Source organism: Phyllostomus hastatus, unplaced genomic scaffold (genome assembly GCF_019186645.2).
Source record: "Phyllostomus hastatus isolate PE091 unplaced genomic scaffold, TTU_PhHast_1.1 phas_scaffold_78, whole genome shotgun sequence".
NCBI lineage: Eukaryota > Metazoa > Chordata > Mammalia > Chiroptera > Phyllostomidae > Phyllostomus > Phyllostomus hastatus.
The window spans coordinates 1,470,028-1,488,070 of record NW_025334041.1 but is presented as its reverse complement, the minus strand read 5'-3'; the positions used below and the strand labels follow the sequence as shown (position 1 = coordinate 1,488,070).

Here is an 18,043-nt window from a genome sequence, read left to right as displayed (position 1 = left end):
CGGGCCCCTGCGGGCCGGACCCTCAGAGTGCCCAGTGAGGACAAGTGACCCCCCACCCCCAACCCCTGGCCACTCGGCCCTTCGCTGGACTTCCTGCTGAGGACTCGTGACTCCACCTGCTCCCCTAAGGCTCACGTGAGGCTGGTGTGTTTTGTAGGGACATTGAGAGACTAGTATAGGTGACCGAAATGCTTTATACTTAGGGACACTGTACTTAGGAAAATTAGTCCCTCCTGCACCCTGTCAGCTAGGTTCTGTTTGTACCTAGTCCAAAGGATGGCTCCCCAGCTGGGGGGGTGGGGGTCCCCCTGAGCACTGGGGTGGGGGCTGCTGTCTGGGGCACGGGAGGACCAGGAGGGGGCGCGGCAAAGCCACGCGGCCGGGAGCCCCCACTGAGGCCCCCCGCCTGCCCTCGGACCCCAGACGTCCTCCGGGCGGACCTGCACTCAGGGGCCTCTGTGGCTTCTGAGCCCCCGCAGCCTGCGCCGCCCAGGGGGGACCCCCCCATCGGGGGATGCAGACAACGTATGTGGGGGGGGTCAGAAGGAGCACGTCAGGTCAGGGCTGCGCCGACTCGGGGCCCGGGGGAGCCGTGAGTGTGTTTGCTGTGGACATGGGAGCTCCGGGACTCGCCGAGAGGCGAGAGCTGAGTGTCGGGCCTCAGGTGCCGGGGGGTGTGCGGCGCTGACCCCTCGCTCACACCCCCTCCTCCTCCCCTGCTCTTCCGGCCGGGGGGGGCGGGGTGGGCAGGAGGCGCACCCCACGGAAGAGGGGGGCTCGGGGCCCGAGCGGGAAGCTGCCACCGTCCCTCAGTCCCGGGGACGGCGGGGAGACCGTGGGCCCCTGCGCCTCGTCTGCCCTGTCCGTGGGCCCCGCGTGCGGACCGGACCGTCACGGGGAAACGCTCACTGTCCCACGTAACGGGGTTGGCGCCGCGCTCCCGCGTCCTTGGTGAGTGCGTGTGGGGCGGACAACGGCCGTTCAGCGGCAAACCGGCCGCGCTCATGCCTGAGACCCGCTCGCTGATTGTTCGCAGAAAGTATACTGTCTGAGCGTGCGCACTTTATTGCGAAAGCAGCATACACCGTCCTCTCGTCCCTCGGTCTCCCACCTCGGGGCCTGGCCAGAAACCAGTGACTGCTGCACGGTCCTTCCTGCTTTTAACATCTGCTCTCCTTCCTCCGCGGACCCACAGCGCCTCTCCATGCTGGGGGCCCGCCCCGGACCCTGAAGGAAGCTACACGGTCATCTCACCACCCATTCCACGCGGGGGGGGGGGAGGCCCAGGCACAGCCGCCGCCAGCCCGGGTGAGGGTCGGTGGGCCGGGGACAGAGCCAGGACCTGGGGAGTCCCGTCCCACGCGGCCGCTCCGGGCCAGGACGTGTGACTCTCCCCCTCATCTGACCCCTCGTCACCCCCCCCGTCCCCCCGCCTCCGATGGCCTGCGTGTCCCCAAGCCTGAGACGGCCGCCGAGCTGCACACAGAGAAATGGTCACACACCCCAGTCTCACGTTGGCTTGACCACGACAAAAAGATACAATACTCAAAGAAAACTTGAGTGTAAAAAATATCTGTCCCTAGTGGGTTTCCTTGACGAGACAGCCACCAGTGTCGGAGAGCTGCCTGAGACTTCCTCCCTTCCCAGCCATTAACTTGGCGGCGCCCCCTCGGTCTGGGACCGGCGTCCCAACGGCCGCGCTAACTCAGCCGTGTCTGGGGAGAGACGCCTGCAGGTGACCTGCTCAGAAATGTCTTCTGCCTCAACGAGACAGGGGGTGCCCTTGCTAGCACCACCGTCCCCCCCTGAGTCGACGCAGCCCCTGGGCCGGAGTCCCCCCATCTTTTCCTTCAAACTGTTTAAGACGGGGGCCAGGTACGCTCTGGAGATGCAGCCCAGTGCGAAGCATCGAGCCCTCGAGGACGGGGGGCCGGTCCCCGAGTCCGGGGACAGCAGCCCTGCCGCCGACCGCCAGGGCTTGCTCCCCGCTCCCGGGCTGGTGCCGCCGGCCAGCACCGAAAGCAGCCCGGAAGCTCTTATCAGAAAAACTTCATGAAAATGGTGTTTTCAAACAAGATTTCACATCTTGTCTTGGTTGCTGGGCACAAAGAGGCAATCAGAACTCCAGGTTCAAAAAGAAAATGACCAAAACCCAAAACAAACAAATAAACAAAACCAATGTCAAGGGCCCCTAGCACCTTAGAAGAGGGAGGGGTTTAAGGTCCAGCTCCCTCCGGTGACACGGGCCTGCGCTCTGAGTGGGCGTGTGTGTGTGGGGGGGGGTCGCTGGGTCCCGGCAGGCGGGCGGGCGGGTGGGCGGGCAAGCCCGGGGCGGGGTCTGGCCCCCGAGAGCGGCCGTGGCGCTTACCTGGGTACAGCGTGCCTGGGAGGCCCATGGTTTGCAAGTAGTTGTGGCAACGCTCTTTATGTTCCTCTAAAGAGCTTCGCTGTTTATAGCTTCGGCCACAATATCCACATTTGTGAGGCTTACCAACTGCAGAAAACAGAATGGAGTTCAAGTCCCCAGTTAGACGCCGGCCTTACGGGTGGGGGGTTGCAACACAGACACGCCCGAGAAGCCGGAAGACGCTCCACCCCGGAGAGCTCACAGCACCGTGCGCTCGGGCGACACGTGCACGGCCGAGGAACACCGGGGACGCCGAGGGGGTCCTGAACTGCCCCGAGACCTGCCGTGGGTCAGGCTCCGTCCCAGTCGGTCCCCTCTGCCGACCCCGGGCCTCTCCGGCCGGCCTCAGGCGCTGACACGTGTCCCGTGACAGGAGGGCACGCACCTCCGTGGCGCCACCGTGCCGAGAGGCCCCCCGGGCCGAGGCGGGAGGAAGGGCGTGTGTGTTGGCGGCTGGATAACAGTCAGATTTGTCTGCGCCCGTCTCCCCGGGGGCCAGAGCCTCCCCCACCAAAGTCAGCTCCCTCCCAGGGTGCACGCTGGGTGATCTGGGCCTCCAGGACACCGTCAAGGTAAATATCGTCCATGAGAGGAGCCTTTGTTTTCCCAGACGCGTGCTGTTCCTAGAAGGGCCCCGTCCAGCGGGACCCCCCGAGGACCTAGGTACGGACCCCAGCAGCACCCCGGTTGTGGCCGGTCCTCGCACGGCGGCCGCCGGCCGCCTGGGGCTGCATGCGGAGCATTCGCCCAGCGGTCACTTTGTTTCCCGGATTCGATTCCGACCCGAACGCCAGGCGTGGCTGGCGGCTGCGGCGCGGAGCAGCCCAGCTCCGGACGGCGGCCAGGGGCGTCGCAGCGCAGGGAGGAGCCTCCTGGGGCGGCCAGTCTCCGGACTCCCACGCGCAGCATTGCCGGGGCGAGGGGGGTGCGCGTCTTTGACTGGTCACGTAAGGAGCACAGATTTCCGTCCTAAGGCCAGAATCGTCTTCCTTCTCAGGGTGTTGGGTGTTGCATCCTTGAAATTATTATATAAACATCGACGCCAGCTAAATAGGAATCTTGGGTGAAACGGTTTGACCAAAGCTTGCACTGGGTAGCTCTCTTCCTTAGGTGGACAGAAGCTGTCATTTAAGAAGACTAAGATGAAAAAAACAATCCCCTCAAAGTTTAAGTTCCGGAACATCTACCGTAATGAGGAATCAAAGGACCTTTGTCTGCAGCAGGGGTCGTAGCCCTAGCAGCAGGGGTCGTAGCCCTAGCAGCAGGGGTCGTAGCCCTAGCAGCAGGGGAATGGCGCCGACACACACGGTGCGGCCTAAAACGGCGTGTTGCACGGAGCGCTGCCTGTAACAAGGAAAAGGACGCAGGTGACCCCTCAGCGTCCTTCCCTGAACGAGCTGGGGCTTTAGCAGCTTCCTGGGTCACGGCCGTGGGTCTAGGTGTCCGTGTCTCTGAGCAAGTGGCCGGCGTTAACTCCGGGACCCCAGAAATGCGTTTGTGGGGATGGCAGCAGCACAGCCTGTCCTGGGGCGTCGCCCCGCGTTCTTCTGGGTGGAGGTCTCCGGCTCAGCTTGCTGCGCCCAGAGAGAGCAGTAAAGATGGGGGGTTCCCTTCTCTGCCGGCCACGCGTCCCCCACACCCCGTCTCTCCTGGTATCAGCGCCGGATACATCACCACTGATGGCTGGGCAGCCTCCGCACTGTGACTCCGGAGGCCAGGGCAGCGGCCCGGTCACAGCGGAACGGAGTGTGGCCACGTCTGAGCGGGCAGACGCAGGCCGCAGCCGTCGTCTCACTGTGCTGCGGTCTTCTGGCAAAACCGAGTCGTTTCTGCCGAGAGCTGCGTCCGTGGCCCCTCCGGGCGTCAGAACCCTGGGCAGCCCTGGGCCCGAGGCGGCTTTGCCCCGGCAGGAGGACCGGCTCACCCGGAGGTGAGCCCGCTGATAGGAATGCACCGTCCAGGGGCTGCCGGCGCCACAGAGCTTTCCCCGGGTCTGAGCAGGGCGGCGCCAGGTCCCGCAGGGAGCCGGCGGGCGTGCGGCCGCAGGGACCAGGCACGTGGAGGTGGACGGTCCTGACGTCCCAGCGGGGACCAGAGAGAGCGGCTTCGCGCTGAGCGCTGAGGCTGGCTCGCGGGAGAGGTTTCCGGGGGGAGTCCTTGTGCCCCGGGGACGCCGGGGACGGTGCGGCGGGCGCTCGGTGGAGGACCCGCCCGTGCGGGCAGCTGTGCGTTCAGCCAGCCCTGCCACGGTCTCAGGCGCTGACGTCCCCTCGAAGCTTCAGAAGTGGCGTCCGCCCAGTCTCTCCGCCCCAGGCCCTGCTGGGCACCGCACGCGGACTGCCGATGGCCACGCCGGAAGCCTGCGTCCGGCCCCTCGCGCACCCTCACCTCTGCGGGGGGCCACGCACGCCCCTCATCATGGACATGTGGAAACGTTTAAAAATGCCCACCGTCACGTCGTCGCCGTGCCGCCCTGGGGGAGCCACGATTCTCCCTGCCCCCTGCAGCACCGGCCTCCCCGGGCTGCAGCACGCACCCGGTCCTCCATGCGGGGGGTGGGTGGCCTTGGCCTCACGGTCACCCTCCCCGACCTGCCCGCTCCACAGGAAGGAAGGAAGGACTCCTCAGCTCTGTACGGCCCCTTCCTCGGGTGTGAAGACCCGGACCCCGACCACCACGGCCCACAGCGAGGAGTGTTTTGGGAGCCTCCTCCATGGACGGACCCCCGGGAAGGGGGTCAGGGCAGAGCAGTGAGGGCCCGGCCGGACGCGGGGGCTCCACCCCCAGCCACCCCCACGCCCTGGCTCCTGCGGGAGGACAGCAGAGCTGCATTGGCTACCGTGTGCCCAGCGCCCCTGCCTGGGGCCACTCACAGAACCGCACGCTCAGCCTGGACAGCTCTGAAGGGCAGCCTCAGACCCCCGCCCTCAGCCTGGACTCGAGCTCTTCTCTGCGGGGGTCTCTCCTGACGCCCAAGGCGGCCTGTCCCCTCTCGGAGCCCCCGCCGCCCCTCGGACACTGGGTCACAGCCCTGGGGGGGGGACACTGGTGCTTTGCCACTTTGCCTTCGTCTCCTCTGCCGGGGGACGAGGTCCCTGAGGGGCTGCGTACTCGGGTGACCAGGAAACGAACACAGCACGTGACCTCCGGCCTCTGACCCTCCTGACACTCATCGCGTGTGGGAAGGACATGGCGCGAGCCCAGGATATCCCCTGCACACAGCGTCCCTGCTCGGGGGTGGGGGCGCTGGTCCGAAGGCCCTTCCTGTCCCAGCGCCCTGGTCCGGCAGAGTCCCCGACACGGGCTGGTTTGCACGGACAGCTCCATGGGGCCGGGACTGCCACCTCCGGCCCAGGGCCCCCGCATGGCTGCAGTCCCCCTGCTCTGGCCTGTGAGGCCACCGGGCCGCCGGATGACGGAAAAGAGCAAGAAAGACTCCCGAGGAGGCGGACGACCTGACCCACTCAGGGGTGGCAGAGGGAGGGCCTGGATTATTTGGGGTGCGTCTAGCCGAATCTGCCAACTGGCCTTCCGAGGAGGCGCGCCTGGTTCCGGGGCGGAGGAATGGTACCGGGGCCCAGTGGGGGGGGGGGCAGCATGCCCTCCGCGACAGCGTCCACCTGCTCAGGACAGGGGCCCTCATCACCTCTGCAGTGACAGCTCCTGAAATCCTCTGCATAACCCAGTCACGCGTGTGGCTCCACTCGCAGCCCAAAGATGCGGATCTGGGAGCTTCCTGTGTGCTCGCACCAGGCCCGGCAAAAGCGCGGCGGGGACGTCCTTTCTGCAGGCCACTTACCTGGCCAGGCGGCTCGGGCCTCTTCTGAAAGCTCTGGCTACGGTGGGGCTTGGTGTGCGAGGTTCCCGCCCGCCCGACCCCCGCCTCTCTGGCTCACCCGCCAGTCGGGGACCCTGCCGCCACCGCCACCACCGTCCTAGGGGCGGCCAGAGGCCACCGACACAGGGCTGCCCCGGGCACCGGCCCCCACGCGCCCGCCCGCGCCCCGAGGACCTACCGGAGTGCGTGCGCAGGTGGCCCGTGAGGGCGTCGCGCCGGCGGCAGGCGTAGTTGCAGAGGTGGCACTTGAAGGGCTTCTCGCCCGAGTGCAGCTTGATGTGCCGCAGCAGGTTGCCCTTCTGCGTGAAGGAGGCCCCGCACTGGCTGCACTGGAACGGCCGCTCTCCTGCGGGGAGACGGGGGTCCGTGAGCGCGGCCGGCGGCTGGGGACCCGGGGGGCGCGCGGGCCACGCGGTGCTTTCCCACGGGGCCGGCGACTCCCACCGGCGGCAGCCTTGATCGAACATGAGGCTTTCAGACGCAACCTGCCAGCTTCTTAACGCTTCACTGCCTGGGTCAATTTGATCTGAAAATCTAATTTTTCCCCCTAAATCAGAGCGGCACATCACAATGCAAATTCAAACTCATTTAAATAAAGTGACTGCAACATTTTGTGATGAAGAGCCACTCTTCCTGATCAGCAGTTTTGGAATAAACCAATATCCAATTTTGCGTGTTGTGGCATTTGGCGGGGTTTTTTAATGTGGCTTTTTTCAAAGGGTCTTTAAAATATGCCACTGAAGCAGCAAAATAAAAAGGAAACTCATTAAAAATGCATTTCAGGATCACAAGTTCATTTCAGCGTTACATTCTTATATTTAAATGAAAGGCAGTTCATTATAACAGTTATAATAACTTCTTTTCATTTACATCTCCCTGTATTTCCTTTTCAATTTCTTCTCCATTACCTGTCTGTCCCTACACAGGCAGATCTGGAGGGAGAGAGAGACGGAGAGAGGCCAGCGGGACGAGGAGTGAGGAAGCCGGAGGGAACTCCACAGCATCCCGAGAGCCCCCCGTCTCGGCCCTGCCCCCCTCACACACCCTGGGGCCCCAGGAGCCTGTGCCCGGGAGACAGGAGACAGTTTCCCTGCAGGGCGTCTAGGGTGCGATCGGGCTGTCCCTAGGAGTCCTCTCCCAGGTGGTGCCGCGGGGGGGGTGGGGGCGGGTGGGCGGCGACCCTCTCGTCCGAGGGCCACGCGGGCCACGGGTGTGAGATGCTCAGGGGCAGCCCCGCGGCTGGGGGCCCGGGTCCGCGGCCACAATGTGCGCCGCTCACTTTCAGGACTGAGGCATTTGTCACGTGTGAGGAGCTGTGACGGCCCTCTCACGAACACACGCCGTGTCGTTCTGCAGAACTGCTCTGCGGGACCGCGGCCACGGCTGCTGAGATGCCGTAAGAGCGCGTGCTCCCAGGAGCACGTTTTCCCTCGGGAAACCGGAGCACGGGAAAACGCACATTTCCCAAGCCCCCCAGGGATTCACGCGGCGCGACGCTGGCAAACGAGGTGCCACTGTCAGGGGTGACTCCGTGGCAGCCCCTCTGGGCCCCTCAAACCTGCACCTGCGCGGCGGCGTCCTTGTCCCCTCTGCTGCTGGGGGGCGGGCAAGGGAGAGGCGCCGCTCTGGACCCCGGAGCGACCGACCACGGCGCTCAGACGCAGACCCATCATCAGAGGGGCCCGGCACTAACCGGGCCGCCCTGGCTGCCCGCCCAGGCGTCCACCCGGCGTGGACGCGGCCAGGCCGAGGAAGGGTGTGCGTCCACCGGCGGGAGCCGGTGGTCGTCTGACTGGAGCCTCCCCTCCTCTCCCCCGAGTCCTGCTGCTGGCCAGGCAGCCCCGGGGGGTGCCCAACCCGGGGACCGCCTCACCTCCCACCAGAAGCACCCCCGGGCCCTGCCCACACGCGCGTGTGGGAAGGCCTGCGTCATGTGCTAAGGAGGGGAGAGGGCCCCCTGCACACTGGGACACCCAGGCTGGGGTCCTGGAGGGACCGCCAGCTGGGGGCCTCCTGCCACGCGATGCTGTGGTGAGGATGCGGGGCCTGTCTGCCACGAGTGTGTGTGTGTGTGCGTGTGTGTGCACGACCCAAAGCTAGAGCCCTCCCCACGGACGAGGTGCGGGGGCTGCTGGGGGCTGCAGGGGGACTCTGTGGGTGAGCCAGGGCCTCGCGGGGACAGCAAGGCCAGGCCTCGGGCGCTGTGCTCCCCCCACCCCCCCACCCCTCTTCCCCAGAACAGGACAGGAAAGGGAGGAGGAAAGGCAGCCGTTTCTTCAAGAGTGAAATTGGGCTCCCAGTTTGAGTCACTGGTTCCAGGAACCCCGCTGTGCCGGGGCCGCCCTCCCGCCCGCAGCTCTCCTGGGAGTCTCCCTGCCTGGCGGCCTGGGTGAGGCGCGGGCCTGGGCAGAGCGCCCCCCGAAGGGACGGCCCGGGGAGCAGGACTCACGTCCCGTCCCTCCCCAGGGGTCAGCGGCGCAGGTGGGAGCAGGGTGGGGCGCGGGGGGGCGCAGTTGCCATGATTGAGGTGCTTTTGGGGTCTTTAGTGTTCAGAGCCCATGGTTTACACCAGCCACGCTGCACACCGCCGGGAGGGGGCGGCCCTGCGTCGGTCTCTCCCGGGCACCCCGCCCTCCGGGCACACCCCACATGGTGGGAGGAGCCACTCCTCTCCCGTGGGTGTGAAAACGGGGAGGCTGGGCCGCACACGAGGGCAGTGATGTTCAGGTGTCGACACGCCCTTCGACGGGGCCCCCGAGCTCCACACCGGGGTGGCGTCCCCGGCAGGGGGGCTGGCCTGCGGGCGTGACAGTCACTCGGGAAGGCGATCCCGGGCACCTGACTCGCTCATCGGGGGCGGGGCCAGGTCCTCACTCCTCAGGGGACGGGAGTGACTTTGGTGGTTCCTAGGCTCCCAGAGGAAGGGCCCCCGAAAGGTCACGTCTGCTGTCCGGTCCTCCGCTGCCGCCTGCCGACGCCCAGGCTCCCGGCCCAGCACCCAGGCGCTCGCTCTCCGGGGCGAGCCAGACGCCGCCTCTTCACGGGACCCCTGTGGGTCTCCCACGGTCTTTAAGGGGGAGCAGCGCTGCTCTAGCAAGGTTTACACCTGCAGGATTCGGGGCAGGACCGGCGATGCCTTTTCCAGCACATTCTACTCAGGGCCCAGGAACACGGACACTCCACTCAGGGCCCAGGAACGTGGACACTGCCCAGCACATCTACATGGTCAGGCTGACTTTGCCCGGGCGACCCACCCCACAGCCGCCTGGGGCCCTCTCTGTCCATCACGCAAGGGGCAGCGCCTTCTGGGCACAGCTGCAAGTTCCCTGTTTCAGCCTTTTTTCAAAGCAACAACAACAACAACAACCACCACCACCGAGAGGGCCAGGCAGGAACGCTCGCTCACACTGCTGGCCGGTAGCGCCCACTCCCGGGGTTTCTGGTTCTGCCAACAGAGGGCGGGAGTGTGGGCGGCTGCCTGCGGGAACAGGTGGGCGGGAGCGGCCGTGCGCTCAGCGTGTCCGCCCCGGCAGCTTCTCCCTTACAATCGTCCTGCCACCGGGGCAGGCGCCCTTGCGGTGTGGCGACCCAGTGCGCCAGGGTTCGACTCGTCGGTCAGACGTGTATGGGGGGACTGCGCACTCAGGAGGGCGATTCAGCTGGGCCGGCTGCGGCTCCCCAGGAGCGCAGGGGCCGGCCACCGCCGCGGGGCCTGCCGAGCGCCTCTCTGGCCGGCCCAGACCCGCCTTGGCCCGGCTTTGCCCCTCTCCCGGCCCTTGGGCGTCTCACTGGCTGCTGGGTGGGGGCGGAATACTTTCAGGAGTAAGTGGCGCATCCGGAAAAGCAGTTTGCTCCGTTTCAGAAAACAAGTTTTCACAGAAAAGGAATGCTTGCTGGAAGAAAACGCACTTTCCGTCTTTCCCCAGAGGGACGACGAATGGGAGTCCTCCTGCCAGGAACGGCCCCGATTCCAGCAGAAACGTGGCAACACCAGAGCTATCTGGTCTACCCGACACCCCCGGCTCCGCCGCCCTGCGACTCCCCCCGAACTCTGGCTGCGTTCCCGGTGCCCCTGGACCTGCTGGACTCGCCCGAGGCTCCCTCCCCCCCGGGATCCCGCGGGGGTCCGCTGCGTCTCCACGGTGTGGTGTCCACCTGCATGACTGCCCCTCCTCCCACGGATGGCGCTGGCCGAGGCTGGCATCAGGATGACCACGGATGCCCCTCCCAGGCCACAGGGACTCGGGGCTTCTGCGTGCTATGTCCCGATGGCCAGGGGCCGCTGCGGTGGGGGAACGCACTGTCTCGCTCACCTCTACGACAGGGGAATTGTGTTTCTGCTGCATTCAGAGCAGGGAGGGGTATGTGCCCAGTTGTACATAAACGCACCGCATTAACACGGTTTTCTGAGGACCCCCCAGGGCTGTGAGAGGTGACCAGGCAGTTCTGGTGGAAAATATGTTCCTGGTCGACCCCGGACCTCCTGCTGGGCACACGGAGGGGGCAGGATGGGGCCTTTCCCGCCCCCGCCCCCACGTGAGTGTGGGCGCAGCCATCGGACACGGGACTCTCCTCGCCCCTCAGGTTTCGGACGCGGGGGCACTGCACTCTCTCATCCTTCCACTGCCCCCGACGGACGGGGGTTCGGGCGTGAGAGTCTTCACCGACTTTGGACTCACAGACTCGTGACTCCGGTCTCGCCCACGGGGCCGAGATCTGGCCGGGACTCTTTCTGGAAGACGCCTTCTGCGGGAGTTGCACCACTCGCTGGCGTTTCCGCGGGCCCAGCCCCTCTCGTCCGAATGGGACGCGGGCTCACGGACTCCAGGTTTCTCAGTGGACAGCGCGGGGCGTGCATTTTGTTGTGTTCACGTTTTCGTTTGGGTTTGAGCCGTGTGCCCCATGCACCCTGACCATGCCTGCTGCCGCCCCCCGGGCTCAGAGAGAGCGACCCCCGCCACCCCCTCCCCAGCACTCGCATCCGAGGCTGTTCAGCGTTCTGCTTGTTGCTCCAATGTCCAGGGTCGAACCAGTCCCGTTGGAAGCCCCAGGAGGGGGGTGCATGCCCTGCACGCCCCGTATGCCCCCGCAAGCCCCGTGGCTCCGCCCACCCGTGCGTCGCGCCCCCGGGACGTCCGCTCGCCGCGCCCGCGCGCCGCGCCCGCCTGCCCCGCGCCAGGCCTTACCCGTGTGGCTCCTCTTGTGGACCATGAGCACATTGGGGCCGATGCACACGATCCCACAGACATCACACTTCAGTTTGCCGTTAGGCAGGCGGATGCCTCCTGCTCCTGGCACGGCTCTGCCGCCGGGGCCACTGTGGGAGCCAGCCACGTCCTCGCCCGCCGCACCGAGCACGCGCAAGTCCTGGGCACACGCGTCCCCATCCACCTCACAGGCACGCCCATTCTCTTCGTCACTCTGAGTCTCTACTTTAACATTACTGGCTGAAAGACACAACACAGCGGCCACTCAGTGTCATCGCAGGGGACAGGGCACAGCAGCACACGGCCCGCGGCAGCCCGGGCTTCTCCGCAGAGCTTCTCCGCGGGGACGCCGGCCCGCCTGCCCCTCCGCAGGTCCCAGCGGCAGGCTCCCGGGCGTCCCCTGTGGACTGGGGCCCTCGCTCTGAGCACGCTCGGGTCCCCGGCTCTGCGGGGACAGCCTTGGGCGCCCGGCAGTCACCGGAGGTGGAGCCTGCACCCCTCCCCCCACCAGGTGAGCCCCTCGCACCAGGATGGACCGCCCCGTCAGCTCCTCCCGGGCTGCGACCTTGTCTGGCAGGGTCCCCTGCGAGTGGCCATCGAGTGTGAGAAACTTCTGTCCCTTCCGTGGGTCACAGAGTGACAAACGTGGGAACCAAGCCCAGCAAATGGGGTGTAGGTAGACTCCTGAGCACAGGTCCCCGGAGGAAGACTTTGCTTGTTTCTTCCATGCACGGTGGCTCCAGCCCCTTTCATTTCATTTCACGGGGGACACGAGAGCTGGGTGCTGGCCCACAGCCATGAGCTCCGCTTTGCTCCAGGGGCCCGTGGCAGTGGCTGTGAACTTGGGAGACGGAGACTAGTTTCTCATGGCAAAGCTGTGCGCGCAGGGGCCACGGGCTGGTGCTGACAAACACAGTAACCACCGTCCGCCCCACACTCGCCTTCCCCTTGCGTCACGTTCAGGGTCAAGGTGCACGTCATTCACGGATGTTTCCCGGCAAAGGAAACAAGAGGGGTTTTGTTTGCGCCCTTCTGAGATGCGTTACCATGGAAACCGTCCCCTGCCTCGGTCCCTACACCTGAGTCAGAGCCGGCCGGCGAACCACGGTGTGGACGTGGCCCCGGACCCCGACGGGCGTTCTCAGTCGGTGGGTCCCCGGGTCCCGATCCCTGGCCCGGCCGCACCCACCTCACCTGAGAACCAGCAAGAACAGCGAGGTCTGCGCCCCCCACCCCAGATGCCCTGAGCCAGCGTCTCTGGGGGGGGGGCTCCGTGTCCCACACTGTCCCGAGCTCTCCCCCCGCCCCAGGGGACTCCGGTGCGTGCTCACCCGCTGTCTGAATCAACTCAGTTAACGGTGCGGTCCCACCCAGCTTTCCCAGCAGCCCTCTGGAGAGGAGGCTCACAGACAAATGAGCGAAGGGAACGAATTAGCAGGGACCTGGGCCACAGCAAATGGACTTTGAGGCCCCGGAGGGAGGGGCTGCTCTCCCCATGAGACCCAGCATCCCACAGGCGTCTCTCCAGGCAGGCGACGCCCTGGATCGGGGTTCCAGACCCCAGAGCCCGAAGGACCCTGCGTCCCCGGCTCCTGCCGACCTCATGCGGCTGCCAGCAGCTCAGCGAGGCAGGAGACGGGGCGGGCAGGGAGGCCGTGTGCCAGGGGCACGGGCGCTCCCCGGGGTCCCTGCCCCCTGGCGCGTGCCATGCACCTTTCCCCGGGGCCTCCCTGCCCGCCAGCGTCCGCCCCGGGAGTGTGACCTCACAGCTCAGAGACCTGTGAGCCCCTGGACCTGGAGCCGCGTCCCGTCGTCCCCTTGGGGTCTGCGAACGGAGGTCAGAGCACAGGGCAGCAAGTGAGCCGCGGGTGCGGCCTGTCCCCCAAGGCGGAGCTGACGCCCCGGCTGCAGTGTGAGCGGGGAGCCCAGGGCCCTAAGGGGGAGGCAGCGGAGGCCCCCGGACAGACAGCTGCGGGGCACCCCTCCCGTGTCCACCCGGCCCTGTTTCGTGCTTTTAGAGGCCCCCCCCCCCCCGCGGAAAGTGCCGACTCTTGTTCCCCAAAGGCACCTGTCAGCAGAGGGCTCATAGCGCCCACTTGCTCTGGGCCCTCAAGAACGACAGGTGTGTCTGTGACCCCGAGGTGTGCCCGGGGCTGTGCTGTCGGTGACAGCGTGAGGCTAGCAGAGCAGAGGGTGACGCTTGGGTTTCTGACGCCAGAGGCGTGCGTTCCCAGAGGGAGGCTGCAGAGGAGCAGGCGGCACTGTGTCAGGGTGGGGACAAGGACAGCGTGGAGGAAGGCCAGCCTGCATGTCACCTTCCGACCACAGGAGGCCCCCAGCCGGGAGGCCAGAGGCTCAGGAAGGAGGGACTGTCTCACGACCACGCCGTGGGGCAGGGGTCTGAGAGCTGACCCGGAGCCCCTGGGGTCAGCAGCAGGTTTGCAGGCATGGGGGCCAGCCACCCCGGGAGCATCGGGGACCGCCAGGCACGGTGTCAGCGGGGTCTGCCCTGAGCCCGAGGAGGCACAGCCCGAGGAACAGAGTTCAGGACCCCGTCCTGAGCTCTAGGTCCCTGGGAAAATGCAGGCGAACCCTGATCTCCATGGCGAAGACCAGGAGCCACGGATGAGGGACCTGGACGGGGCAGAGGGCAAACCCCACATGCATTTCGCAGCCGGAGTCTGAGCGTGTGAGAGCCACCAGCTGCTCTCGCCCTGGGGACCAATTCCAGGCCTTTTTACACCAGAAAAGGGCTGTGGGGACCCAGAGACGGAGGGGCTGGCTGCCGAGACCAGGGGCGTCGGTGACAGCAAAGTGGCCGCACCGTCGGCCGAGGGTGTCCCATTCAAGGGCAGGCAAATGCTCCCTGAAATGGGGAAGGTCTCCTCTTGTGTGGACCTGTGTGGACCCGTGTGGACTGGCACCGGCTGCCAGAGGACGGGGCCGCCGTGGAAACGGCCTCCCGCCCAGCTGGGAGGGGAGCATGGGCCGCGCGCTCGTCATGTTTGCAGGCGGCAGGAACCAGGGACCACACTTCATGGGCGTCTGGAACCCCACTCCCCACCTGGCGGACACCTGGCGGCCTCCGTGAGGCGCCGCGTTGGGCTGACAGCACGGAGCACCAGCCGGGACCTGTTCCGCCCTCACCCCGACCCGGCCCCGCCTGGCCCCGCCTGGGGCCCCATTCCATCACCGAGCGGCCCGCCTGGCCTCCCTCGAGAGAGGGGGGGTGTCTTCAACCCTGAGCCAACACCTGCTCTGCCTCCTGGGGGCTGTTTGAGTTTAGGAAAAGCTGAAGGCTTTCTGTTACTCTGTCTATGTTGTTAGCCGCACTGCAGTGCTAAGAGCGGCCCCGGGCCCCTGAGTAGTGGGAGGGGGACTTCAGCTGGGACAGAAGCCACTGTCACTCACAGGTCTGGAGAATCCCGGGGCCTGGGGGTCGGCGGGGCCGAGGCCAGACCGGTCTGCTGCCCGGCGCTGTGCACTGTCCCAAACGGCCCCAAGAATCTCCAGGCAGTGCCCCCCCCGCCCCCAGAAATGGGTCACGCTGCCTCTTTGTGCCCCTCTCCGGGGGCATGTGTCTTTATATTCGATGGCCGGGCGAACAGCCGGCGTTCAGGCCACAATTTTCTATCGAGACACTATTCCGGAATCGTCCCCGTAATGGGAGTTTGGGCCACGGGAGCTTGAAATGCCCACTATGTTAAATGAGAACCCGGGAGACAGAAATAGTCCTGTAACCGCCGCGACCAGGCCGTTAAAGTCAAATGGAATGAAAATGTTTATGGTTGGTCTGGAAGGAGGGTCATTATGCGACGATTCGGGGTGAGGAGAGACGCAGGTGTTTTCACGCTGCCTCTGAGAGGGGTTTGTCACATTCTTTAAACGCTTTGAAGGCCAGTAAAACCAGGTATGAGAACCAACACCGTTTTGAATGTAATTTTTTCCCCCTTTTTCTTGTCAAGATGAGAGATGAGGAGTATTTTAATTCTAGGCCTTTAGATGGGATGAAGGGAGAGAGGAAAGAGGAAGTGTATGAGAAGGGAACACGTCACAAGCAGGTTTACGCGTCCCCAGGGAACTAGGGGCCCGCCCTGGGACAGAGGAGGGGACCCAGGGACAAACAGGTCGTGTGTTTAATGCGGAAGAGAAAGAGGTGGTGAGGGCGATTCTCCACCCCGGCCACTAGGTGGCGATGTTGGCCCAGAACAGTTTGGTTGCTGTTTGGGGGGGGTGGGGGGGGGAGCCGCCCCAGTCAACAGCCTCTGTGCCCTGTGACCTTCACAGTCTGGGTCCACGGGGGAGGGGAGGGAGAGGGAGAGCACGGACACCTGTGCGGGGACACACGCAGCACCTGCCTCCCAGAAGCACCAGTGTCCCTGGCTCTGTTTCGGGGCGGGCACTTCCCACGCGCCGGCACGTGCACCGGCACCGCCCCCCGCCCGAGCCTCCGCGCGCAGGAGCCTCCCCGCACCCGCGTCCGAGGCGGGACTGCCTGACCCCGAAGGGCCCTGACTCCGGACGTGCCCGCGGTGGGACGGCCCGTCTATCTCCGAGGCCCCACCAGTCCTGCGCCCTAGGGCCCTAGCGCTTCACGGTGTGCGTGAGCGCACACACACGTGCGCACACACCGACACTTACACGCCTGCCCCACGGGCGTGAGGAGCAAGCTAGCGTTCAGAGGTTGGACCGAAGGAAGCTGGGCAGGAGCAGGGGCAGGGTCTCTCCGGGGACCTTTCCCGCCGGGGAGGAGCCCACAGAGGCTGTGAGCAGGGGGCCTCCCCGGGGCTGACGCAGACAAAGCCCGCGGGCACCGGGGCGCTGCGGCCGGCCGGGGCGTCGGAGCGTCGGAGCCTGTGCCCGGCAGCTTCTGTATCCGAGAAGCCTTTGTTATACTCGCTGGGGCGTTAACAGGCACGCCCTGGTTCCCGGTGTTGCACACCCGGGGGTCTGACTGGCGCGGGCTCTGAAGACCTAAGTCCTCAGGGGGCAACCGACTCGCATCACTCTGAGTCTCTCGCCGTCTGCGCGTCGTCAAAACAGCACCCTCCCCTGCCTTAAAGTACACCTTCAAGGGTGTGGCTCAGAGCCGCGCACCGTCTGCCGGCTGCCCACGCCTGAGGAAGAACGACGGAACGAGCCTCTGCCTCCGGGTTCCCAGCACGGAGCGCCCGCCGCTCAGCCCGCGGGTCCCCGGGCCTTCTCTCGGCTCCTAAACGAACAGTGGCTCTCTCCCGCCGCCCGGCGGGGCGGGAGAACACGCCGGGCCGTTTCATGGTGACGGCGAGTCTGGCCGTTTCGCCGTCTTCTCGATAAAAAGGAGGAAACCACAGGCTCCTAACAAAACCTCGCGGTGGCACGAGGGCAGCAGCGACTGCCTCCGTCCGCCTGTGACTTCTGCTCTCGCTGCTGCTCCGCTGCTGCCGCCACCACCGAGGGGTGCCCCCTCACGCGTCCCGGGCAGCAGAGAGGGCACGGGGGCACTTTGTGGTGTGAGCGATGCCCCGGCTGGGGGGGGCAGTTAGTGGTCAGAGGGGCCGGCACGGACGCCCCTGGTTTTGTCCAGCATGCGGGAGGGCGGCGGGGAACGTGCAGGATGATGCCACACAGAGGACACACGGAGCATGCAAGGGACACCCACATTCCCGCTCTCCGGAAGCGAGGCGTGTACTTACGAGAGAAAGCACTGGGAGTTATGGCATGAAAGTCCCTAAAGCCGTCAGCCCCGTAGGAAACTGCAACAGAGAAGCAGAGAGAGAGAGAGAGAGAGAGAGAGAGAGAGAGAGAGAGAGCGCGCTGGGTGGCGTGGAGTGTGGACTTCACAACCAGCAAGCCCTGTTGCTCGACGCCCCTGTGCAGCCCTCCGACCGAGAGGAGGTGGCAGGTGCCCCGGAGACGGGACCGCCGTTCCCGGAGGTCCGAGCTCAGGGCGTGATGTCTCAGGGCCTTTGGGAGCAGCCTCTGGCGTGGGGCGTCCTGGGGTTTCTGCCCTGCACCGTCCCGGGTGGGGGGACGCTGAATCCCACAGACAGGTGCGGGGGCGCGCACCCCTCCACTGGCGTCCTCGAGGAGACCCTGCACCTCCATTGAGGTCGGCTGTCCCTAGCGGGCTGCCCCCATCACGCCCATGGTGCATGGTCTTCCCTCCGCTTTTTCTTAGAAAACGTTCGCAGAAAAGGTAGAAAGTGCTCGAGCAACACACTGAGTGGGAGAAGCACATCCGGCCCCAAGCCCCCCCTTCTGTGCCCATGAGAAACGGGCTCAAGTGTCGGGGTCCTGGGCAAAAACAGCTCGGGGGTCCCGTCCAAAGCGGCGGCTTGAACCGACCAGTTCACGCGTGTCCTAAGGAACGCTGGCCTCGCTGGCCTCACCCCACCCTGCTCCGGCTGGCTCGTCCAGACCTGGCAGAGGGTGTCACTGTCCTGTGTCCCGTCAAGCAGCCATGGGCAGCTGGTCTGCCCGGACGCACGCAGGCTGGATGGCTCACAGACGGTCACAGCGTGAGGCTGACCGCCGGTGGCCTGGCTACCGGCCGTCTTCACTGAGCTCTGACCCCTCATGTCAAGTTTCTGAGCCTCGGGGTGGGGGGCT

General features: G+C 65.9%; 1 protein-coding gene across 6 annotated transcripts in view; it reads right to left on the bottom strand.

The window, feature by feature from the left end:
- IKZF1 (IKAROS family zinc finger 1) overlaps positions 1-18,043 on the bottom strand; it is an 80,906-nt gene that overhangs the window by 13,151 nt on the left and 49,712 nt on the right. For 4 of the 6 annotated variants that reach the window (XM_045827959.1, XM_045827960.1, XM_045827957.1 and 1 more), the window contains exons 4-6: positions 11,432-11,692; positions 6,424-6,591; positions 2,369-2,494 (exon numbers count right to left, since the gene is read on the bottom strand). In XM_045827959.1, the coding sequence (XP_045683915.1) occupies positions 2,369-2,494; positions 6,424-6,591; positions 11,432-11,692 (555 nt within the window). The remainder of the gene's footprint in view (positions 1-2,368; positions 2,495-6,423; positions 6,592-11,431; positions 11,693-18,043) is intronic. The other 2 variants (XM_045827962.1, XM_045827961.1) reach the window with 1 other exon arrangement.